The sequence below is a fragment of the Eptesicus fuscus genome, chromosome 20 (assembly GCF_027574615.1).
Source record: "Eptesicus fuscus isolate TK198812 chromosome 20, DD_ASM_mEF_20220401, whole genome shotgun sequence".
NCBI classification, from domain to species: domain Eukaryota; kingdom Metazoa; phylum Chordata; class Mammalia; order Chiroptera; family Vespertilionidae; genus Eptesicus; species Eptesicus fuscus.
In genome coordinates this window covers 8,796,241-8,822,747 of record NC_072492.1, presented here as the reverse complement: position 1 = coordinate 8,822,747, position 26,507 = coordinate 8,796,241, and the positions used below count along the sequence as shown (strand labels likewise).

At 39.0% G+C, this 26,507-nt stretch overlaps 1 protein-coding gene and 1 long non-coding RNA gene across 7 annotated transcripts in view; one reads left to right on the top strand and one right to left on the bottom strand.

The window, feature by feature from the left end:
* LOC129147482 (uncharacterized) overlaps positions 1-26,507 on the top strand; it is a 122,250-nt gene that overhangs the window by 31,947 nt on the left and 63,796 nt on the right. The gene's annotated exons all lie outside the window — the stretch shown is intronic.
* MYH4 (myosin heavy chain 4) lies at positions 667-25,502 on the bottom strand. Of its 4 annotated transcripts, none has more exons than XM_054709831.1 (39): positions 25,299-25,502; positions 25,068-25,211; positions 24,538-24,694; positions 23,825-23,852; positions 23,603-23,720; positions 23,089-23,181; positions 22,872-22,935; positions 22,656-22,754; positions 22,433-22,536; positions 20,569-20,707; positions 19,885-20,003; positions 19,635-19,784; positions 18,017-18,187; positions 15,773-16,082; positions 14,974-14,982; positions 13,222-13,292; positions 12,577-12,664; positions 12,378-12,495; positions 11,963-12,086; positions 11,732-11,868; positions 11,343-11,598; positions 10,576-10,818; positions 10,141-10,317; positions 9,777-9,922; positions 9,420-9,510; positions 8,950-9,339; positions 8,363-8,489; positions 7,570-7,688; positions 7,263-7,459; positions 5,808-5,991; positions 5,559-5,724; positions 5,340-5,464; positions 4,757-5,065; positions 3,962-4,165; positions 2,524-2,649; positions 2,266-2,436; positions 2,081-2,185; positions 1,610-1,705; positions 667-819 (listed from the first exon to the last, which is right to left on the bottom strand). In XM_054709831.1, the coding sequence occupies exons 1-39, from the start codon at positions 25,500-25,502 to the stop codon at positions 667-669; spliced, it is 5,832 nt and encodes a 1,943-aa protein (XP_054565806.1). The 4 variants fall into 4 exon arrangements, with proteins under 4 accessions (XP_054565806.1, XP_054565807.1, XP_054565808.1 ...); XM_054709832.1 differs by lacking the exon at positions 14,974-14,982 and adding an exon at positions 14,910-14,915; XM_054709833.1 differs by lacking the exon at positions 14,974-14,982 and adding an exon at positions 14,872-14,874.

Sequence of the window (26,507 nt, the reverse complement as noted above, 5' to 3'; positions counted from 1 at the left end):
CCATCTCTGGCCGCATCTGATGCCATTTGCTCATGGAGCCTGTTTAAACTTCTCTGAAATCTCATGCTCATTTTCTCTGTTTCGAATGACCACACCCATTTCTTTTTCACCTAATAACTTATCTGCTCACCTTTCAGGAGCTAGCTCACAGTTTTTTCTGGATTTCCCAGGTTAGCAGTTCACTCTATTTTATTGCCACACTGTTTTTATACTTCAATCAGAGTAAATACATTGTAGTGCAATCTGTTTGAATTGCTATCTCTCCCCCTGGCTTGAGCTCCTCAAAGGAAAGGATGATGTCATATCCTGGCTGCTCATTTCTGTACACGCATATACTTGGTACACATTAAAATTGGTTGCATGGAATTGAGGGTACATTAAACACTTTACATCTCTCAGAGTATTCATTTCCTTCTATTAAAGTTAATTCATTGCCCACTTCATTTTTGTCACCATCTCTGATTGCACCCGGTAGTAGCTTAACAAATGTTGAATAAATGAATTAGTTCTAGTAGCACTATAAAATTGTAATTAAGAGACACAGGTATTTTTAGATTGCAAATTCTCTGCCGATTTTATTTCTCTGATATTACAGCAATGTGTGACAGTGACAAAGAACTTCACATTTTGTGCATTTCTTTGGTCACCTTTCAGCATTAGAATGAATTACTCTTCACTTATAACTTTTGTGTGAACCTCGCGGCTCTTCACCCGCAGCTTGTTGACCTGGGACTCCGCGATGTCAGCCCGCTCTTCAGCCTCCTCCAGCTCGTGCTGGAGTTTGCGGAATTTAGCAAGATTAGCGTTGGATTGTTCCTCCTGAGGGGGGGAAAATGCATTAGAGAGTACAAGAACATTTGACATTTCTGATTCTTATTTATTACTAGAAGCAGCTACAGAATTTGCTTCATGAATTAGAAAGCAAAAGGTTCTGCTATTGGGCCACAGGATCCCACATACTCGCCTCAATGAATGCATGGGCTTACAACCTCCCTGTTCCATCTTCCGTACTTAACTCTTCCTGGAAAACTTAAGATGCTACAGTGACCACAGGGAGATCAACATAGTGGAAATCTGAATCAATCTTGTTTCTTTGAAACAAACGTTTACAATAGCTACAGTGGTAGCATTGGGTGCAGAAAGCCTTAAGGAAGGTTTCTGAATTAACAGGGTAAGAAAGATAACTGCACCCAAATGAAAAAGAAATGTCCCGAGAAGGATTTACCATGAAGTTAAATAAGACTTAAACTTCAGAGCTCTCATTTGCATGGTCCCTGTGAGTGCTGGGAATACAGGACTTCCAGATGGGAGTTGTGGAGTGATACAGACAGGGAAGGAATTGGGTTGTAACCAAGAAGCAGTTCTGTGTGAACATGTCTGGAAAATTGTTAAAGAGGTCTTAAAAGAAATGAAACTGAATCTCAAAGGCTCCAGTAATTTGTGATAAAAGTTTCTCATTCTAAATAAATTCTCATTTTCAAACCCAATTTTGTATTCCCAATTTTATGTTCTTTGCCTTAAAGAATGCCTTTTAAATTCTGTAAAATTCCGGCTCCACAAAACCTGGACTTGCTCCTGAACCTTTCTCTCTCACTGTGAAGATACTCACAGCCTCTTCAGCTTGTCTCTTATAAGCTTTAACTTTGGTTTGTAATTTGTCCACCAAGTCCTGCAGCCTGAGAACATTCTTGCGGTCCTCCTCAGTCTGAAATGAAAAAGATAGCAAATATAAAAATTTCTTTATTGATTACGGTGTTACATATGTGTCCTTATTCCCCCATTACCCCCCCCCCCCCATCTCCCTCCTCATGCCCTCACCCTCCCTGGTGTCTGTATCCATTGGTTAAGCTTATATGCATGCATACAAGTCCTTTGGTTGATCTCTCCCCCTACCCCCACCCTCCCCTACCTTCCCTCTGAGGTTTAATGGTCTGATCGATGTTTCTCTGTCTCTGGATCTATTTTTGTTTATCAGTTTATGTTGTTCATTATATTCCATAAATGAGTGAGATCATGTGATATTTATTTATCTTTTATTTTCTTGAAAATAAAATTTAGAAAATATGGAAAGGTTTGTCACCTGGTAAGTGAGTTCCTTCACTCTTCTCTCATGTTTGCGAAGACCTTTGACTGTCTCCACATTGCGCTTCTGTTCGTTATCAACCTCGTTTTCAAGCTCCCTCACCTGGAAAAGAACAAAAGTGTTCAACAATTGGCTGTAACTAGCTGTGTGAACAGGCTGGAAATGAAGTGGTGGGAACCCACCCTGGCCTCCAGCTTCTGGATCTGCTTCTTCCCGCCCTTCAGGGCCATCTGCTCAGCCTCATCCAGACGGTGCTGCAGGTCCTTCACCGTCTGCTCCAGGTTCTTCTTCATCCGCTCCAGGTGGGTGCTGGTGTCCTGCTCCTTCTTCAGCTCCTCGGCCATCATGGCCGCCTGGTTAGTAAAATCAAGAAAATAAGGAAACCTGGTCATGGCAAGTAGCACATGTGTATCAGCAAAACAAACGTTCATCTTACTCACATCAGTGATGGCCTTCTTGGCCTTCTCTTCTGCGTTGCGAGCTTCCTGGACAATGTCCTCCATCTCTCCCTGGATTTGGGAAATGTCTGTTTCCAGCTTCTTCTTGGTGCTGATCAGGCTGGTGTTCTGTTTTAAATTGAGAAGAAAGGAGGAAAGCATATTTAATTGTAAATATTTACATGATCAATTTTATTATTGCACGTAGGCATAAATTATTGGCCAATGAAGTGTTCAGAATAAAAACCAAATCAAAAGTTGATTGTAGGTTTATGCCTTCTGTTCTTTCTACTCATTATTCTGTTATTAAAAATTCTCTTGAATTCTTCCAGGTAAAATTTAATTTTTAAAAAATTTATTGATTTGAGAGAGAGAGAGACATCAGTTCATTGTTCCACTTATTCATGCATTCATTGGTTGATTGTTATATGTGACCTGACTAGGGATCAAACCCCAACCTTGGCGTATCAGGACTACACTCTAACCAACTGAGCTGCCCAGTCAGGACTATTAAAATTTAAGTTAAAAATATTTTTATTAATTTCAGAGAGGAAGGCAGAGGGAGAGAGAAATAGAAACATCAATGATGAGAGAGAATCATTGACCAGCTACCTCCTGCAAACCCCCCACTGGGGACTGAGCCTATATCCTGGGCATGTGCCCTGACTAGAAATCGAACTGTGACCTCTTGGTTCATAGGTCAATGCTCAACCACTGAGCCACACCATAATAATATATGTAAAAATAATAGAACATACAAATTAGCAAAAAAGAGACAAAGAATAATTATACTCTCCATTTATCACACTTTTGTTTATCCTTCTGGATGTTTTTAATAAGATGATCATGTTTATATATTACTTTTAAGTTGCTTGTATTACTTACTATATTGTGAACATCTTTCTGTGGCAATAAATGCATACTACAATGGCTGCTTATTTGCTATTGTGAGGAGAAACCACCGTTTGTGGAACAAATCCATATAAATGCTGAATAGCAGTAATGATTATGTCCATGAGTTTGAACTTAAGAGCTTTTTTTATATCCCATAAAGTTAGCTTTATGTGCACACATGGTACATAAATATTACATGGGCTTATTTTGTCTCTTTTTTTATTTGCTTATCTTTTTGCCATTTAGAGTTGCAAGAGACAATATGGCCACCAATCTTGTATATATGGTTATTAATAGGGGGTTTTCTGTGTCCTATTAGAATATAGTTCTAATATTTTAGAACTCAAAATATTCCTTATTGATATGATTATGCCAGCCCATAAATATACTTGTGAACCAGCTAGGCCCAGAATGTATTTATTGATCTACATTTTCAGAATTCCAAAACCTTGCCAAGATCACTCCTGACTTTATGAACAAGTTTATTCTCTAAAATTGTCTTCAGCTTCAGGGAGTGCATTTATTCATCCATAGTCTTGAATCTCACCTGGGTGTGCAAGAGTTGCACACGCTCATTAGCATCCACAAGCTCTTGCTCTGCCACCCTTCTGCTCCTCTCAGTCTGTTCCAAGGATGCCCTTAGCTCTTCAATCTCAGCCTGCATCAGGTTAGCTCTGCGCTCAACCATGGCCAGTTGTTCCTTAAGGTCATCTTGGCTTCTGATGGCATCATCCAAATGTAGCTGGGTGTCCTACACAGAAAGAGAAAATGACTCTTGCTCATGCTTCAATTAAAGCAAATACCAATTTAGGGTCATGTACACACATTGATCTTAGTAACTTAGAGTATGATTAGATAGGAAAATTCTGTAAGTCCCTTTAATGACAATTTTTTTATAGCCTAGAGTAGCAGTTCTATTCAAAAGAATATGATATATTATTTTTTAATTCAAATCATAGAAAAATACTATGGTGTAAGCTACAAAATTTTGGAATAGGAAAGTATTCTTAGATACCAGCTAATCTAATGATATCATTTTATGTACATTGAACACATGAAGTCCAGATAAATGAAGTGATTTATGTGTAGTGTGTAACTAATACTTTTCATCACTTCCTCTGTCTCTTCACCTGTCACCACTTTGTCTTCTCTTCAGATGACAAAATGAACTCTGTCTTGGGCCTTCCAGAATTAAGCTATTTTTTAACTGTGTACATAAAAATTTCAACTGATCACCATATTATTTGGATAGTTTATGGCATATACTCCTCATCCAATATTAAAATTTGAGTTACACAATGACACCCAGACTGTATGACACCATGTGTGTTTCCTAATGTACCTTCAGTACTCCTTGGGTGTTCCTGTAGTTCCTCAGGGCCTCAGCAGCCTGGCGGTTGGCATGATTCAGCTGAATTTCCATTTCATTAAGGTCTCCCTCCATTTTCTTCTTGATCCTCAGGGCATCATTTCTGCTCCTGATCTCAGCATCTAGGGTGCTCTGCATGGACTCCACAACTCTGAGATGGTTCCTCTTTAGCTGATCAATTTCTTCATCTTTTTCAGCAATTTTCCGGTCAATCTCAGATTTCACCTGATTTAACTCAAGTTGGATGCGAAGGATTTTGCCTTCTTCATGTTCAAGAGATGCCTTTTGAAAAAGCAACATTTAGATTACCTAAATGTAAAGTTCGAAGAGCTTTTTTTGTTGTGTGCATTATGATTTCTTCAAGAAGGCATTTTAAAAACTCAAGTTTTCATACATCTTAATTTAGCCTACTAGTTCTGCATTCCCAATGTACAATTCAGGATTTCTCACTGAGTTATATGAGTTATCCCCTAAAAGTGTGAAATATGATTGATCTCCATTGCTATTAATTTTTCAAGTTATTTATAATGTATAGGTGAGCAAATGAAACATGTACCTCTGCTTCCTCTAGGGCAGCCTGTAGTTCGCTCTTCTCTTGATCTATTTGCTTTTTAATTTTCTCCAATTCATGGATATGCTTTCCTCCCTCTGCAATTTGCTCAGTCAGGTCAGAAATCTCCTCTATAGTTTAATAATAAATTCAGTTGAGAAAATGAAAAATTGGGAAGAAATACCTCCCTACCATTTTTGAAATACAATAATTATAAAGACTCACGTTGTAAATTCTTATTCTCTCTCCTTAGTGTTTCAAGATGGTCCAGTGATTCCTCGTAGGCATTCTTGATCTTGAACAGCTCAGTGCTGAGAGAACGGGACTCCTTCTGGGAGGCCTCAAGTTCAGCCTGAGTTTCCTCCTGCTTCTGTTTCCATTCTGAAAGGACCTGAAAAGCAGTAAATCATCAGCCAATGTCAGGAGAAAAGTAGACTAAATAAGCATTGATAAAGGTTAAGCAGGCTGGGCCACCTTGTCAAAGTTCCTCTGCTTCTTGTCCAGGGCTGCGCAGGCAGCATTAGATCTCTCCACGTCAAGCATGAGGTCCTCCACTTCATTCTGGAGCCTCTGCTTCGTCTTCTCAAGGGAGGCACACTTGGCATTCACAGCTTCTACGTGTTCTTCGGCATCCTGCAGACGCTGGGCCAACTTCTTCCTGAGAAACAGATCAGTGTGAATGACTAACAGCAGCATCAAAGCTACCGCAGTCAACTTGATAAAGCTGCTCACTAAGAAATCATATTTTTCCCATAATTTTTGTTCCTATATCTACAAACCATTAAGGTTTTCTAAAATATCTTCTCAATATCAATTTTATCTCTTCTAGAATTCTGTTTTCCCTATTGAATTCTTATCAGGCGTTGTCAGACATATTTATGAGGCAATTTGTGTGTGTGTGTGTGTGTGTGTGTGTGTGTGTGTGTGTGTGTGGTGGAGGTGGAGAGAGAGATTAAGATTAAGCACTTTATCTGGTTGAGCAATGGGAGGATGTGAGGCAGAGGTTGAGAAGAAGTGACAACCATGACCAGAATTCATTTCATCAAATAATGTAATATTGAATAAGATCCTTTTACATTTTCGTCTGTGCTCCTCTTCACAAATGAAGAACCTAGCCCACAGTGACATGTTCAAGTCACACAATTAGCAACTTTCTGGCTTTTTATAGCCCAGAACATGAATATTATTCCATTATTACACTCCCCAAATATCCTCCAATCTTACTGCTCTCTTCACCAGCCCACCTTACTGCTCTCCCAGCCCACACACTTAATCTAGAATATCCCTTCTGCAAATGCTTGCCAACCCCTTTCATTCTGTCTAGTTCTAGCAAATACTGATATAAATCATATTTAGGGAAGCTGCCTTCACTAAGAATTAATGGTTATTTTCTTTCCATGTGTAACTCCCATGAGTTTTATTCTACAACTAATGTGTGTTATTAGTGAAATAAACTCATTGATACTGGTTGTTAGTTAAATGATAAAAGAGTATGATAGTCTTATATTGAAATTTTAATACTCCAGGTAGAGATAAATTGATTAGTGTTAATTACAATATTTTAACAATATAACTGCAACAGATAGTCTCAATGTCTCTGTTTTTCCTTATATTAACAAAAAATTAAATCTACTTAATTAATAAAGGTATACTGATAATTATTAATTCATCTTGGTGGAAAGAAATTAAGATGCTTTTGTAATGGGCCAGAATGGGGAGAGGACTCTGGTCTTGGCCCATTTTCCAAAGGATATACATGGGGCTGTAAGGAGGAGAATATGGTAGAACCCCTCACTCTGCAATAAAAAAGACTGAAATCTTTTACCTATCTCTATGCCCTGAATATTCTCTTTCTTTTATATCTTCCTTTGCTGTTTTTAAAATTTTGTTTCTTTCCACTCCCTTCCCCCACACCCTAAGAGCCCGTACTTGGCCTCCTCCAGCTCCTCTGTGCGCTGGATGGCGTCCGTCTCATACTTGGTCCTCCACTGGGCCACCTCGCTGTTGGCCTTGGACAGCGCCCTCTGCAGCTCAGCTTTGCCTTCTTGCTCCTCCTCATACTGTTCCCGCAGCAGGTCACAGTCATGGCGGGAGGACTGCAGGGCATGGGCCAGGGCGTTCTTGGCCTGAATCAGCCAAAAAGTATAAGTTTATGTTCTGATCATTGATATTCTTTATGTAAAGTTCCATAGTGCAAAGTTCAAGTGATTGAAAGAATCATTTGGAGAATTTTCACCTTAGACTCCTCTTCTAGCTGCCTCTTTAATTCCTCAATCTGTTGTGTAAATGCTTGTTTGCCTCGGGATAGCTGAGAAACCAGAGCATCTTTCTCATCTAGCTGTCGTGCAAACTCACCTGTGAAATCACAAAACATGAGTGATTTAGTTCTCTTGTCTAAGTGAAGAATAATTTAAAGAATGAAATAACATTAGAAGTCTCTTATTTCATACTAGAGGCCTGGTGTACAAAATCCTTGCATGGGTAGGGTCCCTAGGCCTGGTTGGCGATCAGTGCTGATCAGGTTCCCCGCCTCCCCACCTCCTCCTTCCCTTGCTCCCTCGGTGCCCCACCGCAGCTACTACCACTGGTCACCAGCCATGTTCCGTGCCACCCCCTGGTGGTCAGCACACGTCATAGTGAGCGATAGAACTCCCAGTCTCAAGGTCAAACTCCCGAGGGGACACTTTGCATATTAGCCTTTTATATATAGAAATAATGGAAAGAATAACTCTAGGTTTGATGCTGTTGAGAAGCTTATTTCTTGGTCTTTCAAAAATGTGTGCGCTTTCTTTGATATCTTAGGATTTAGGGGTTTTTGAGTAATGCTGAGGCAACAAAAGTTTTCTCAGCTCAAGGAGTTTAATTTTCTTTTAGTTATATTGTGTTTACCACCTCACAATAAAAAGATGAAAGAATAACAAGTCAATGGTAAGTGGGTGGACATGATTTGTATTTGGTAGGTATTCAGTGGTTGAAGCTAGCCTTTCATTCTTCAGCACTCCACAGGATGATCACATTCATTTACTGACCTGATTCTGTATGTAGACGTGCCCTCTGGGCTGACAATTCATTTATTAAGCGTTGTTGCTCCTCTTCCTTTGTTTTCACCTCACTAAGCTGGTCCTCTAATGTGCGGCACATTTTCTCAAAGTTTATCTGTGGTTGGAAATACAAAGCAATAAGATGGTTTGTTTCTATTTGTAAGTCTGGTATTTGGAGATCTGTAAGTGCTTGTAGAAGGAGGCTGAGTTTTATTTACTTTCTGCATGGTGCCTTGCATCGTGCCTTGCATATATAGGCACATAATTTTGCCTGAATGAATAAATAAATGATTATGAAAATGATATTGGAAATGATTAGAAAACAGCATCATTTAGATTCTGTATAACATAATAAATGGCTTTTAGATAAGTTTTTTAATTGCATTCTTTTGTAAAGTTTAAAGTGATTTGTACATGTAAATGAAATAATTCAGTTCAATGTAGTGATACCTAATGGGAATAATTTTAATATTTGAGATAACGAAGTGCATACAGTTAGATTAGATTGTCATATGTAAACTTGATCATTTTGAATTGTTGCAAATGAAGATGAAAGGGGGCAAGTTAATAAAAACCTTAGCTTTGGAGATAGTCTCCATGTTACTAGCAAGGTCATCGATCTCCATCTTCATCTCACTCTTCTCCTTCTCCAGTTTCTGCTTGACCCTCTGCAGATTGTCTATCTGCTCCCCAAGTTCAGCCACACTGTCCGCGTGCTTCTTCCTCAGAGCAGCTGCCGTGGCTTCATGCTGCAGGGTGGCCTCCTCCAGGTCCCTGCGCATTTTCTGGAACTCAGCCTCCCTCTTCTTGTTCATCTCAATCTGAGCTGACGTTGCCCCACCAGCTTCCTCCAGCCGCTCGCTGATCTCCTCCAGTTCCCGGGAGAGGTCAGAGCGCTGCTTCTCTGCTTTGGCCCTAGAGGCCCTCTCTGCCTCGATTTCCTCCTCCAGCTCCTCAGTGCGGGCCTGGGAATAACAACATTAATGTAAATTCATGGCAGTTTTGATTCCTCTAATGCCTAGAAAAGGTGGAATTTATGACTCACCTGTAACTCCTTGATCTTCTTCTGCAGCTGCATCCCAAGGGCCTGTTCATCTTCAATTTTGCTTTGCAGATTGCTCATTTCAAACTCTTTCCTGTTATCAGAGTATCACATTAGCTCACAGTCAATTCTCCTACCAGTCTTCTTGTCCGTGTATAATTGAATGTCTTTATACTGCTGGTGTTGAGGAAGTGAGTAGTGCATGTTTTACTTGTCAAGCATCTACTATTTTCATTAAATAAAAAATGGAAGATGTCTTTTTTTCCATATGCCATGAAGTACTATTTTAGAGATCGTTAAAGCATGTATTTCATCTGAACTGACAATTAGAAGGTTACAATTGAATTATTTCATACTCACTTTTTTATTCTCTCATCAAGTTGTTGTTTGTCATTTTCTACATCCATTATGGATTCTTGGGCCAATTTTAGGTCACCCTCTAGTTTTCTCTTGGCTCTTTCTAAGTCCATGCGAAGTTTCTTTTCTTGTTCCAGAGATCCTTCAAGCTAAAATTTTAGTGGATTTTATTTTAGTTTTTAAGCACTGAACCCTACATTACTAGCCTTCAAAGACACACAGGAGAATTTTTAAAGTTACCCCAAATAGCGTGAACTTTAGTTATTAGTCCCAAATCAGTACTTAAAAGCTTATGAACATCATTTATGGTTATGTGTTACATTCTTTATTTCATCTTAAGGGAAAACACTGGGTTTTTCACACTTACATCATCCACTTGCTGCTCTAGCTTGGTTTTAGCTTTGGTCAGGGTGTTGACTTTGTCCTCTTCTGCCTGCAGGTCATCCAGCGTCTGCTGGTGGGCCTCTTGGAGGGCCTTCTTCTCCTTGGTCAGCTTAGCTATGGTTTCATCCAGGCCTGCCATCTCTTCTGTGAGGTTTTTCACCTTTAGATTTGAAAAATTTACAGGAATGTAAATGACATCCTGCAGTCTTGATGAAAAACATGGTACTATCTTAGGACATGTCAGCCTGATGGAAAAGAGAAACTACAAACTAACTCAGGCCTATGTAGATGAATAGTTCACATAATTATGACTGTATTTCCTTATCAAATTCAATAATTTAAAGATAAAATTTCAATTGAAATATTTTAGTAACAAGCTAACCCCTGCAAATACTCTAAAATGGATCATGATTTGTACCTTGTTCTCTGTGGCATGCTTTTCCTTTTCAACCTTGGCCAGTGTCAGCTCAAGGTCATCGATGTCTTTCTTCAGTTCTGAACATTCATCCTCCAGTTTCCTCTTCTTGGCCGTCAGCTCAGCATTGATCTCTTCCTCATCCTCGGCTCTCTCAGTCACCTCTTTGATTTTGGCTTCAAGCTGGATTTTGGTTTTGATCAGCTGGTCACATCTTTCCTCTGCATCAGCCAAGCCTTCAGCTTCCTGAAGGGGGAAATGAATTATTTTTATTTGTCTAAGCTATATCTGAAAACACATACTAATTTATTAAAAGGTGAAAACTTCAATGACTCAACCTTTTTGGTCAACACATATGCCAACTAATTTGACAATTTTAAAAAATTCAGGAGGACAAAATGTTTTTAATTTTAAATTATAATGATTAAATATAGTAACAGATTTCCTCCAAATATCCGTCCATGAAAGGTCAGTAATGAAAGAACATTCTAATCTAAGAGAAGGTTCTATAAAGAAAGGAAATTATCTATGTATATTTTTATGAGTTTTCTCACTAATGACCACATATGAACATATGCAGCATAATTTATGACTTTGCATCTATTGCTTCTTTAGATCTTAGTCTTGGTATTTTTGAAAGGCAAACAATTACACCAAATGTTTCAGTGGAAACCATTTATTTATAAACTTTAAATTTAAAAAAATTCTCATATCAAGTCAGCTAGTGACTGAATAAGATGTGGCTGAACTATGCACTGTACAATACTCACAGATTGAACCTGGAGTTGTAGTTCGTTTTTCTCTTGCATCAGAGCAACCATTTTCTCTTCAAGTTCTTTCCTTTTTGCCTCTGATTTAACCAGATCATCTTTGGTTTTCTCAAATTCTTCCTTCATGTTGGCCATTTCCTTCTCTGTCTCAGCACTCTTGAGGAGGGGCTTGATCTTGAAATACAGCTTCATCCAGGGCCAGTGCTTCACATTCATGAAGGCACGGACATTGTACTGGATACAGAAGATGGCCTCTCTGTAGGAAAGATAAAATATACAAATGAAAAATAATGTGGAATGTGTCCATTCCTCAACAAAATAATGAATTCATTAGATTCAACTATTAAAATGTGGATGTGGAGAAGGAGTACTTGCACTTGATCCCTCACCTCCTCTCCATCATCTTCTTGAACTCCACTCTCATCAGGAACCCTCTGCACATGGCTTGAGTGCGTGTGATGAGTTGAGCTAGCTTATCATCTCGCATCTCCTCTAGAGTTCCCAATAGGCCAGCTTTAAAGAAAACCTTGCCGAAGAGCAAATTAAATGTGTTATTTTCATTCATGAGAAAATCCAAAGGAAATGAAGTTATGATAGATAGACATTTGCATTGGTGGTACCTTAGTATGACCGAATTTGTACTGGGTGTGGTCAATGTCAATAGAACCTAGAAGTTTCTCAGAAGCCTTCTTGCTGTCAATGAACTGACCCTCTGGGATAGCACTTGCATTTAGAATCTTATATCTGTCAGAATAAAAAGAATATTAAAATTTGGCTTATCTTTACTGAAATAAAAAAGGTAGAACTCTTGGTAGCTGTCATTGACAAAATTGATTGATTTTTAGAGGAAAAAATTGCATTCAAATAAACAGTGCTTTATTTGAAACTTTCAAAAATATGATGAAAAACTTATGATTATATAAACCAAGACTTGTTTCTTTATGATCACCTTTCAAAAAAGTGAAAAAATGTTTGAAATATGTGGCAATTTTGTTACAGACTAGCACATTGAAAGTGATAAATAATGATACAAACCTTTGTTTGAAGTCTGCATAAATGATTCTGCTTGGGAATCCCTTCCTACAGATGCGGATGCCTTCCAACACACCATTACATCTCAGCTGGTGCAGGACAAGTTCATGCTCCATGGCCCCTAAAAGAAAGATATGTTTGTGTCTAAAAGTCTAATGAAAAGTCACACTGGAGTCTTATTTGCATATCAGAAACATCTTACCAGGAGTTTTAGTTTCATTGGGAATGAGACAGCGTACAAAGTGGGGGTGAGTGCTCTTCAAGTTGGTCATCAGCTTATTTAAATTCTCCTATAAAACCATATGGAAAGTTTTAGGGTAATTTCTAGTGGCATTTACATCAGAGTCTCTATCAATGATCTATAATTATTGAGTTCCTATTTCATGTTTTAATGAGATGTCTCCATGAAGATCATGATAACAAAGAGAAATAATATACATGGTGTATAGATAGAAAATTATGGAGTACACAAAACCAGCCAATTTCATTTTAATTTTCTCAAGCACTGCCAGTCAGAGACAATTTATATTGAGACTTTGGTCATATGAAATATATGTAACTGGATACAGTGGTTGTTTTTAAGAAGGTTCGATTTCATGTGAAATTTGCTTAATGCCAGATCTTTTAGATTTGGGGCTTAAAGAGCATGTAGTTAATTTATCATAAAGTTTGATGTGAACAAACAGTCTGGGTCCTCTTGTTAAATTTTAACTGAGACATTTTTCAGATTATTTTTAGTACATCACTACTTTTTTGTTTCACCATAGATTTCTTTAAAAAATTTTAAGTGATAATCGTTTAATTTCTTTACAAAAATAATCATTTGGAATTCAAAAATATACTGTACCCTAAAAAGAGCTGACACTGTCTGGAAAGAAGAACCCTTCTTCTTGGCACCTTTCTTTCCACCACCACTGTCTGAAAAATAAAATGGAGAAATTACAATGAGTTGCAACAGCCTTGTAAGTACTCTCCATAGACATTAGAACAGTCAAAATTCCCACTTTGTATGCTGGTTTGTGCAATCCATGAAATTACAGAATTTAAATTTGCACTCATTCATTTGTATTATTATTATTCTTTTCGTATCTCTCCTCCTTCAACTCTAGATTTGGAAAATATAAGCATTGGCTTGCATTATGAGCATTCAGGAAAATAACAGCAAGAAAAGAACTGTATATAAAGGGTAGATTTGGGGAAGGGATGGGAGTTCTTTAATCCAAAGAAGCAGTCTATCTCCTGGAGGAGTGGCCAGGGAGACGGAGTGGTAAGGCCTCCTTAGGGCACACATCCCCCAGAAAACAGGGAGGTTGCATGCTTGGTCCTAACCGGCAGGGAAGTCCTATTTTCTGTTAGCCTATGCTTTCTTCTGGGTACTTGTATATCTGGTCTTAGGTGACTGAAAAGAGCAGAACTTTAATTTCTTAAGCACTAGTGCCCTGACAAGAATTTCCTCTTCTCCAGCTTAGATGGGTCCTTGAAGGAATCAATCATATTAAAATGATAGAAATGAGATGTATGATTCTGAGCTAGTCACTTAACTTCTCTGCGTCTCTATTTTCTTATTGGTGAAAGAAAGCCATGGACTAAATGATTTATAGTGTTAATTTTAGTTCTGTTCTATGATTATAAGACCCTACCACACTTATTAAATAGCCTTAATTTCATTAAATCCATATTGGCCAGTATTTTCATGTTAGCTTTTGCTATAATTATATCTCTGATAAATAGTATATTTCTTATTTGTGGCTCTAGAAGCATATTTATAATATTAAAATGCCTATCAGTAGATGAGTGGATAAAAAAAGCTGTGGTGCATTTACACAATGGAATTCTACTCAGCTGTAAAAAAAAAAAAAAAGTGAAATCTTACCTTTGTGATAGTATGGGTGGACCTGGAGAGTATTATGCTAAGTGAAATAATCCAATCAGAAAGACAAGCACCATATAATCCCACTTATATGTGGAATCTAATGAAAACAAACTAACAAAATAGAAAGAGACATAGATTCAGAGAACAGACTGACAGATGTCAGAGGGGAGGGTGTTCGGGGGCTGGATAAAAAAGGTGAATGGATCAAGCAGAAAACCCCCAAACTCATAGACACAGACAACAGTATGGTGACTACCAGAGGGAAGGGCGTTGGAGGAGGTAGTAGAGAGTAAAGGAAGGATAAATGGTGATGGAAGGAGACTGGTGAATACAGATGACGTATTAGAGAATTGTGCACCTGTAATTTATAATTTTATTAACCAACTAGAGGCCCAGTGCATGAAATATGTGCATGGAGGTGTGTGTCCCTCAGCCCATCCTGCACCCTCTCCAATCTGGGACCCCTTGAGGGATGTCCGACTGCCCGTTTAGGCCCGATCCTAGGATCGGGCCTAAACGGGCAGTCGGACATCCCTCTCACAATCCAGGACTGCTGGCTCCAAACTGCTCACCTGCCTGTCTTCCTGATTGCCTCTAACTGCTTCTGCCTGCTGGCCTGATCACCCCCTTACCACTCCCCTGCCAACCTGATTGGCCCTAACTGCCCTCTCCTGCAGACCTGGTCACCCCCAACTGCCCTCCTCTGCAGGCCTGGTCCCCTCTAACTGCTCTCCACTGCAGGCCTGGGTTCCCCCCAACTGCCCTTCCCTGCAGGCCCGATCACCCCCAACTTCCCTCCTCTGCCAGCCTGGTCACCCCTAACTGCCCTCCCCTGCAGGCTTGATTGCCCCCACTGCCCTCCCTTGCAGGCCTGGTCCCTCCCAACTGCCCTCCCCTGCTTGTCTGATCGCCCACAACTGCCCTCCCTTGCAGGCCTGGGTCCCTCCCAACTGCCCTCCCCTGCTGGCCATCTTGTGGTGGCCATCTTGTGTCCACAGGGGGGCAACCATCTTTGACCACATGGGGGCAGCCATCTTGTGTGTTGGAGTGATGGTCAATTTGCATATTACTCTTTTAGTAGATAGGATAGAGGCCTGGTGCACAAGTGGGGGCCGGCTGGTTTGCCCTGAAGGGTATTCCGGATCAGGGTGGGGGTTCCCTTGGGGCATGGGGCGGCCTGGGCGAGGAGTGTGGTGGTTTGCAGGCCGGCCATGCCCCCCGGTGACCCAAGCGGAGGCCCTGGTGTCTGGGATTTATTTATCTTCTATAATTGAAACTTTGTAGCCTTGAGCGGAGGCCAGGGCCTGCCAGAGTGAGCGGGAAGCTTGGCTTCCTCCATTGCCGGGGAAACCCAAGCCTCCTGCTCGCTCCATGGCTGCAGCCATCTTGGTTGGGTTAATTTGCATACTTGCTCCTGATTGGCTGGTGGGTGTGGCTTGTGGGCATAGTGGAGGTACAGTCAATTTGCATGTTTCTTTTTTATTAGTGTAGATATCACCTTAATAAATTCAATTTAAAAGATTACCTGCTTCAGCAGTTGGAGCCCCAGAGAAGAGGAGAGACAGAGTCTTCAATCCAGACTTCTGGTACAGGCCAAGCACAGTCTCATTCAAGGGGTCCTTGTTCTTGTCAAGCCAGCCAGCAATGTTGTAGTCCACGGTGCCCGCGTAGTGCACCAGCGAGAAGTGGGCCTCAACCTTGCCTTTGACAACCTTGGGCTTCTGGAAATTATTGGACTTTCCAAGATGCTGTTCATACAGCTTGTTCTTGAAGGATGCATCTGTGGCCTTGGGGAACATGCACTCCTCTTCCAGGATGGAGAAGATGCCCATAGGCTAAGAGTAGAAAAAAGGTATAATAGTGATAAGTCCCTCAGAAAAAAATATGCTCCAATAACTTATGTGCTTGATGAAAACCTGAAAATATAATGTCCCAAAAGAAGACTTGGAATGATAAGAAATTAAATAGTCATGATACTAATTTACTGCCTTCTCTACTGAAATCTGAAACAATCAGGTACCAAGAACATATGGGAAATACGTTTGCTAGAAAGACTCCATTTTTTTTAAAGCCCACAGGTGCCGCTTGATAAACTTCATGTTCAGAGTATAAAATTAAATTCTGAAACTGCCATCTCAAAACTGAATTCTTTCTTCCATAAATGTATATATCTAAATACTTCTCTACTGACAGTGAACTTCCTTCATCTCAAATTTAGACATGATGAAAGTATGAAGAGAAGAGAAATTATGGATAATGACTAGAAATGATCCATTCCCAGGAGAAAAGTGCATCTTATGTGTATCATTAAAACTATTTGTACTCTAAGCTCTGTTCCCCACAACTGTGGAGTTACATGATACTAATATGGTTTTGCTGTGTAAGCAGATTGACTCTTTTCAGTGGCAAATTTGATATGAAAGCCTGATTTAACATTCAACATTGATGATTTTTCTTTAGTCACAAATTGTCTCCCCAAAACTATTTTGGGTGTTCCAGAAACTGAAATACTACAGAAGAAACCAAATGCCTTTTCTGAGGACTGTATAGTTTTGATGAAGAGTAGAGATATTATGTCACTGAAGTAAAATACTTTTCCCCAAATTGGGCAGACCTACTCTGCTTTTATGCTCTCATCTCTCATATATTTATGAATTTTGACATTAGCATTTGAAGTTTTCCTACATGGCAGTAGCATTTACTCTTCCCACTGATTAGAATAGGGTTCATACATAACAATATGCCTTATTGTTGTCAGTAGGTACATGATGAGTTCCCACTCCAGTTTTGAAAATGTTTTGTGATTGTTTGATGAGTTTTAACATCTTCATAACTGATATAACTATTGCCCTACCCCTTGATAATGTGGAATTTAGGGCTCATATTGCAGATAAGGCTATAGAAAGGCTTATTTATTAGTCATCATCAACTTACTCAGTAGTCATCATAGTCTTTATGACTGCAACTATTGAAGAGTTAACTTTCCAACCTTTAAGACATCTTGATATATCCTGCACATGAAGAATTACACATGCACAATAAACCATCCTGGGTTCACTGGAGGGAATTACAATACTCAGAAGACTAGCTGTAATTTCATTCCTTTCTCCCATTTGCGTAAGATCATATAGGAATTACAGTGAGGGAAAATGAAGTGACTAAGTGGGATAAATGTGACTGTTTATGTGTGTGTTGTAATCATTTTCTACAAACTACTTTTTTCATTAATAACATCACTTGTGACACACCTCACAACTGATGAGAGTGCATAAATCTATACTAATAAAAGGGTAATATGCTAATTAGACCAGGGATCTTTCACACGACCTTCCGGACATCCTTCTGGACAAGGCCATGGTGGCAGGGCCAAGGCAGAGGGGGTTAGGGGTAATCAGGCCAGTAGGGGAGAGAAGCTAGGGGAATCAGGCCAGCAGGGGAGAGCAGTTAGGGGAATCAAGCCGGCAGGGGAGAGCAGTTAGGGGGATCAGGCCGGCAGGCAGGTGAGCAGTTAGGAGTCAGTGGTCCCGGATTGCGAGAAGGATGTCTGACTGCCAGTAGTTGGACATCCTCCAAAGAGTGTCCTGGATTGGAGAGGGTGCAGGCCAGGCTGAGAGACCCCCCCCCCGCAATGCACAAATTTTGTGCACCAGGCCTCTAGTATACCATAAAATGCTACTGCTTGTTCTTTGAAAACTGGGATTGTGGTTTCAAACATAGGAATGTGAACTATTTTTCGTCATGTTTTAAAGGCTTGAAAAGTCATACAAACCTTCTCAATGAGCTCAATGCAGGCAGCCAGGTCCATCCCAAAGTCAATGAACTCCCACTCAATGCCTTCCTTCTTGTACTCCTCCTGCTCCAGCACGAACATGTGGTGGTTGAAAAACTGTTGCAGTTTCTCATTGGTGAAGTTGATGCACAGCTGCTCCAGGCTGTTGTACTATAGGAAACAATAAATATAGGAAATTACTCACAACTTAAGTATTTGTAATCTATCAAGCAGCTACTAATATTTCCTTCTGAATTTAAGGCATATGATTTATTAAATTACAAAGGTTTGGATTGTTTTCTTAACATATGACATAATTCTAAACAAAGGAGAATTGACTCCTCAGTACTTTGCTTCCCAAGTAACTGCATGAAATCATGCATATCATGCAAAATGCAGCTAAATGAAGACATCTTTTAAATATCCTCATTTAATTTAAGAAAGTGTTTTTTATGCTCATCTGCGTGGATCTGGGATTGATATTGAGTACTTTAACCATTCATGGACCAATTTTGAAACTTCTAGACTTAAAAGACTAAAACTTTCTTTTCTATTTATACCTATTTACTAGTTGTCGTATCTCTCCAAAGACCCTTTTTTAGTACAAATTCCATTTTGTACTTTTTTTGATAGATGAAGATTTTAATATCCCTTTCAATAATTTATAGAAAAAGTAGGTAGAAAGTCAGGAAAGATATAGTAGACTTGAATGACAGAATCAACTTCACTTGACCACCTGACTGATGTTCACTCAACAATGTGTAGCAGAGCACACATTTTTTTTTCTTTTTATCATATAAAATTTTAAATCTTTAATATAACATACAAAGTATTTCATAATCTAGCCACTCACCCCATAATTTTTAAGTCTTACCTCCTGAACACCCTCATCATGCACCCCTTTTTAAAATAATTATTGAATTTATTGGGTTGACACTGGTTACTAAAATTATATAGGTTTCAGGTGTACAATTCTATAATAAAACATTCATATGTTTTATTGTATGCTCATCACCCCTCGTCAAGTCTCCTTCCATCACCATATATCCCCCTATACCAGTGGTTCTCAACCTTTCTAATGCTGCGACCCTTTAATACAGTTCCTTATGTTGTGGTGACCCCCAACCATAAAATTATTTTCGTTGCTACTTCATAACTGTAATTTTGCTACTGTTATGAATCGTAATGTAAATATCTGTGTTTTACGATGGTCTTAGGTGACCCACAGGTTAAGAACCGCTGCTGTAGAGCCTAAGACAATCGGAAAACACAGATATTTACATTACGATTCATTAACGGTAGCAAAATTACAGTGATGAAGTAGCAACGAAAATAATTTTATGTTTGGGGGTCACCACAACATGAAGAACTGTACTAAAGGGTCGCGGCATTAGAAAGGTTGAGAACCACTGCCCTATACCCTCTTCTTTCTCTCCCCCCAAGTCCTTTCCCTCATTTAATCACCATGCTGTTGTCTGTGTCTATGAGTGTTCTTTTTTCTTAATCCCTTTACCTTCTTCACCCAGTCCACTAATCTCCCCAACTTGTTTGTTAGTTCTCTATACTTTAAATGACTGGGGATTTGCATTTGTTAATTTTCTATAAATTCATTACTCACATCAAAGATTTCAAAGCCAGCAATGTCTAAGACCCCAATGAAGTACTGCCTGGGCTGCTTGGTGTCCAGCTGCTGGTTGATGCGGGTGACCATCCACAGGAACATCTTCTCGTAGACAGATTTGGCCAGAGCACCCACAGAGTTGTACACCTTTAACAACAAAGGTAATTTAGTTTTTTAGTTGAAAATAATGATGGACCCTTAACTTTCCTGTGGCTCAGCTGGATCTGGGGGTTTAAGTAATGTTTACCTGCTGTACAGTCTGGCCTTTGGTGACGTACTCGTTGCCGACCTTGACCCTGGGGTAGCAGAGGGCTTTGAGCAGGTCAGCAGAGTTCAGACTCTGGAGATAGGCTGCCTTGTCAGCAACTGCATGAACAAGGTGAGGACGGTGAAACCAACCAAGGCTTATACAACTGAAGGTGTGACTGACAGTGACACAGGAAAAATATTTTTGCTTGAAGAGTAATGTAGCAAAACATATTCATTTGCTGAAATAGCTTCAAAATTGCCACCTTTTATGCTAATTTTAGTCATCTTTTAGATGATAATTTGGAACTTGGATAATTGATGCTCTGTGTGATATTTAAAACATATCTAAAGTGGGTCATGATAAAAGTAATTTGAGAAACTCTAACTTAGGGGTATAGTGACAGCAAACTTTAGATCTATTATTTTTTCACTGAATTAAAAAATATTTTAATCAAATAGCAAATACTAGCTGGCAATAAGTCAATGAAGAATGGAATGGGCAGAAATCATATCTCCACAAACCTGCTCAGTTATGTAAAACACCAGGTAGTATGTCATTTCTTCTCCCTAATACTTTTTCCCATCACCAGGTAAGTCAAAGAAAATAAAAATATGATCTGTATCTCTGAGGAGCTGATGATGTCAGTTCTGTCAATTGAAAGATATCAACAGGGAGTGCTACCTTCAGTGCCATCTGGCTCAGCTTGCTCTTCCCTTTGCTTTTGCTTGAATTTCATGTTCCCATAATGCATCACAGCTCCTGTGAGCTTGTAAATGGCCACCTTTTCATCAGCGCTGAAACCCAGGATGTCCACAGCACTCTGAGAAAAGAGTTGAATTTAATTCACCTCACAGTTATCACTATGGCAGACTCAGGATACTCCTCCCACTTTTTTCTCATCACACTGTCTTATATTTGACTAACACTTTTTCATTTTCCAAAGGCACTCATATTCATCACCATTTTGTCCTATATAGCAACACCAAGAGGTCTGTATGTCTTCCAATTGAGTCATGTGGACAGTCAAGATGTTATATGACTTGTCCACACCCACTCAGTCAGGACTCAGAGGCAGTGCTTTTCCCATTTCTCCACATTATTAGCCTGGCCTTGCTGCACATCCTTCTTACTGTCTCAGGGCTTTTCTTGCTCTTTTCTCTAGCCCCACAAGTCTGTGTTTGCTCCTTCTTCTCCTACATTGTCCTAACCTAATACATATTCAGAGTCTGCCTTTCCACCCTAATGGGCAGGAAGGATGCAGTTGGGAGGAGGATATGAGGGCAGCAGCAATGGCCTGAGTTTTTCTCCACATGCCTGTCTGATATCAGGCCACAGCTTAGCTGACCAGGAGATACCTCGCAGTGAACTTTACCTGATCATTGTTCATGTAGGGAACAGACATTTGTGGAAAGAAATTTCTTCTTTCATTGAAATATATTTGTGTCTTTTTTTCTCTATCAGATTTTGATTCCTTTCTTATTTGCCCATGCCAAGCTTTGAAAAGTCTTATGCAATGGGGCAGGCACAGGGAGGAAAGTATGGTTATTTACCACTCTGTTTCCTCTTGCCTCAGATTATTGCCTTCTGGCCCCAGCTTACTGACTACCTATCTACAGAATTAGACATTACTACAGAAGTCCTGGAGCGAGACTGCTATATTTTTTAACTTCTGACACTAGTGGGTATTTCTCAACTCTATCATGTTTGGACATACTTATACAATATGTTATAGAGAAAGAGCTGATAAAGGCACACACATAGTTCAAAGACTCCTTGAAATTAATATTTTAAAAGAAAATTTAATTGCAAGGAACTTAAAGTACTATCTTGGGAATATTGGGATATTCCCATTGGTATTAAAGTTAATAATCAAAGAAGATTGATAATTCAGAAATTCAAAGGAAAACACAAAATATGTATAAAGAAAATAAGCCAGGGTAATAATCCTTTAAAAAAAGAGAAGGGGGAGAAAATCTGTAGTTCCAAAAATAAATATAAAGGCTTCATGGAGTCTCAAAAAGAATATTATTGAGGTAGATAATCCATTTCTTCTTATACTGCATAGGGAGGTGAGGCTTATATTACTAGCCCTTAGAGGTATATACTTAAAACAGATTTTGTGTTTACATCTGATTATAAAGGAAATGTGGGGATTTCATATTTAGTTACAAAAAATTTAAAATATTTTCCCATTTCTTTCTGACATCTTTCTCAGATTCTTGGGTCTAGAGTCTGCCATAAAATAGAAGAGAAACATCACTATTGGAGTACAAAAATTAACCAAAAATGACTAAGATTTAAAAAAATGAGTCAATTAGCCAAGGAATGACAAAGACCTAAGATTTATTATAGACATTTAAAATTTCTAATACATGTTGGTGGACAGGGGCATTGAAATATCTTGTAATTTTATTCCATGGAAAGGAAAGCCTGACAGGCAGTATTGCCTATTTATATTCTTTCTGCTCATGCTGTCTACTTGAATAGAGGAGAGTGTTGTACCCTGGGAAATGAGTTTGGCTTTTCTTGCTTTGTATTTACTTACATCTGTGGCCATCAGCTCTTCCTGATCATCAATGCTAGGCACTGTAATTTCACCTTGACTAACAAAGGCAAAGTCATATGGATTGGTGGTGATCAAAAGCATTTCTGAACACATGGAAAAGAATAAATATAGACAGAGTTACTTTGGTTATAAAAAATATTTCAGAGGGACTTCTTAGAAGGGCTGTCATTATTTCTTGGCAAAAATCAAAGATATTTCTTACCAATAAGCTCTGGTTTCTTGTTGGACATAATTTGATAAAATATGTGGTAGCTTCTTTCAGCCTTTAGCTGGAAAGTAACTCGGGACTTCTCTAGCAAATCTAGAAAGTGAGATTAGGCACATTTAACAGAAAAGGTCACAGTGGAAAAAGATGAAAAGATTTTTAATATGTACTCCAAAGAAAAAGATACTGTATCACTTCTTTTTATTAACTTACATGTTTCAATATCTGCAGAAGCCAGTTTGCCTGTGGCACCAAAATGGATCCTGATGAATTTACCCTTAAAGAGGCAAAGGAGAACTTTTTGTACATATTAAAAGACAGACACTAGTTATTTATAGCTATGGACAAATAGATGCAAAAGATATTGCTATCAGATGTATAGGAGAGGCAGTACTAATTCTCATATGAAAAGGAAGACAAGGAAACTTACAAAACGAGAGGAGTTGTCATTCCTCACAGTCTTGGCGTTGCCAAAGGCTTCCAGTAGGGGGTTGGCACTGATGATTTGATCTTCAAGGGTCCCCTTAAGATAATTGAAGAAGGTAGATAAAGAAACTCTACAAAAGATGAGTTTAGTCTGCTAAAATAACTTCTCATTGATCTTTCCCATTCTTCTTTCCCCTTTTATAGTAGTCTGTAACTTTTGGGTAAGATTTTCTAAAATGAGTGAGAAGGAGGACAAATTGTGGGGAGGGTGACACTCCAGTGGCATGGTCTTGATTTCCATATCCTCGGGCCTACCTTTCCCCCTAATTAAATGGTTGTGAGAACTTTTGCATATTGAACCTGCCAATATATTTCATTCTAACAAGTCCTTCCAAGAGTTATTTTCCAAATCTGGCATTGCATGCAATTGATTCTGAAGTTGCCGTGATTCTGAAGTACCGTGGTCACATTGTAAAAGTGTTTTAGTTCTTCCATCCTCAATTGAACATCATACCCACCTGCAATTTGCCACCAGAAGCAGGTTCTTCTTTTTTCTTCTCTCCAGTAACTGCAATTGTTGCAAAGTACTGGATGACACGCTTGGTGTTCACAGTCTTCCCTGCACCAGATTCTCCGCTGTCAATTCCAGACAGAAGAAAAAGTCAGAATCTAAGGCTGTAGAAGTAACTACTACAAGGATCAGAACTCAACAGAAAAATAAAGGCATGAAATGTGCATACGTAATCAGGATGGACTGGTTCTCACGATCTGCAAAAGAGAAAACGAAACCCAAGATATTTTAAAAAACCACAAAACTTGGCACATAGATTAATACAGTACTTTAAACTCAAACTTGTCTTTTAAAACTCCCCACTTCCACAAAAGTAATAACTATATAAATTGGTGCTTTGCTATTTTCACAAATACTTTAAAAATATAAGTATCAAAAGATGTGCTAATTAGTGTGTTAAACTTCCATTTCCTTTAATGTGATAAAATATGTAATGCATTATTTCACTGTAATAGCTATGTGAATAATCAGTATCAGGTGAATGAATAATAGTTTCATGTTCCATCAATCACCTAGTTCATAGTTCAGAATCCTGTCATGATATTAATTAGTAACTGTGATAACTTCTCAGTATGAAATTTCAAGGTTTACTCTTTAGAAGAGATGATATAATTAAAATGCATAGTTGATGCCTAAATTTAGTTAATTTTGAGCTGGAATTTGCATTGATTAATTTGGATTTTAGCATAGAAATCTAAGCAAAATTCCTTATATTTTTGGAACTGGTACAATTTATCTATATATATTACCCTTATTTTATTAGTGCTATTATGTGTGTGCTGAACATGTTATTTTCAAAGTACTGGTCCTTTGTCTTCTGTGTTATCAGTATACAAATAATTTATAAGTGGTTATGGAAATTGTAATTATGGGCAGGCTCACCAGTCAGCATGTTCTGATAGGCATTGTCAGAGATGGAGAAGATGTGGGGCGGGGCCTCCTGGCGCTTTTTGCCTCGGTAGGCAGACACCACCTCAGGGTTATACACCGGCAGCCATTTGTAGGGGTTGACGGTGACACAGAAGAGGCCCGAGTAGGTCTGTGGGGAATGATAAGGTAGCTCAGTCAGTAGTCACCTCATTAATCTGCCTTGGAAACATGGAGAGAGGGACCTAAGGTAGTGCATTAAGGGACCTAAGCCTTAAGTTCTCATAATCCTTAATGGTTTCATCCATTTGCTGCCTCCCTCTAAGGCCCACTTCTTCACAAAATGCTTCAGTTTTCCAACTAATTCAGTTTTAAGTAGAAGGCTTTCCACATGCACACTTTCAAATACATCAGAATTTACAACACTAACCAAATGATTAGTCTTAAGATAATATTGCCATTGCCAAGTCTGAAACGAAAGTCTAATTTGTCTTAGCTAACACAGTTCATAGAGTTATTGAAAAGTAATGTCAAGGGGCGCTCACGTAGATCATCCAGGCTGCATAGCGCTCTTTGAGGTTGTACAGCACAGCGGGCTCGTGCAAGTGAGTCATCATGGCCATGTCCTCGATCTTGTCATATTTGGGAGGGTTCATAGAGAAGACTTGATCATCCTTCACTGTGACAGTCTGTTAAGAAAAGAAGGAGCCAATGTGTATCAACTAAGTAGTAGAAAAAGATCACTTATGCTGCTCTCTCTTTTTTTTTTAACTCACAGTTCCTCCTTCAGTCTTGACCGTCACCTTCCCCGTTTCCCTGCTCTGCACTGTTGCTTTCACATAGGACTCCTTAGGATCCACCACAAAGACAGAATTCTTGGCATCAAAGGGCTTATTCTGGGCTTCAATTCGTTCCTTTTCAGGTTTTCGGAGGTAAGGAGCAGCCGCCCCAAAAACTGCCATCTCAGAGTCGGAACTCATGGCTGCAGGTTATTGAGGGCAACACAGCACAGGACCAGGTGTACCTGGAAGGAAGAAACCCAGTTGTACAAGGACCCAGGGTGTGGGTGGGCATTGTCCTGTCGCTCTCGCCTGTGGTTAATGGGCTTCATGGCCATGCTTATTTCCTCACCCCTGGTTTTTTTTTTGTTTGTTTGTTTGTTTGTTTGTTTGTTTTTTCAGAGAGGAAGGGAGAGGGAGAGACAGATAGAAACATCAATGATGAGAATCATTGATCGGCTGTCTCCTGCATGCCTCCTACTGCCATTGAGCCCACAACCCGGGCATGTGTCTTGACAGGAGTCAAACCAGGAACCCTTCAGTCCACAGGCTGACACCATCCACTGAGTCAAAACAGCTAGGGCCTCACCCATGCTTTTAGGGATCACTCCTGTGTCATACGTAAAGGTTCTGAAAGATTGGATCATTGATTTAAAAGTCTTATATTGGTAGCTTAATTTTTGTGACATTTTTAGCCTCCATTTTATCTTTTGTATCAATTGAGAAATGTGGAGGAATTGATGTTTCAATCAGCAACATTTGTAATGCACCAAATGTGTTCAGAACTTTTTCTCTTTATGCTTTTCTTTTCTTTCCTTTTTTCCATACATCCCCATTTTTGACATTGTGATGATACAAAGTAATGGAAAACAACTGTGAACAATGGCTTCACAATCTAAATGAACTTATTTAAAAACACTCAATTATTTAAACAAATTTTCTTCCTGCCTCAAATGATTAAAGTTGGATGTATAAACTGCATATAAAAAGATATTAAATTTAGATGTATGAAAGGTACATCTGTTCTTTGAGGATATTGTCCAGGTTGAAAGCACCTAATAAACACAAATAAAGTCCTAGTTAACTGACAAGTATTAGGTAATTAAAGGGGAAAATAAGTACAATAAAGCTGAAAATCCAACAAATGATTTTACCCTAAGTCAAAGTTATCTTTTATTAGTTCTTAAATTGTGTAAAAGTCAGAAA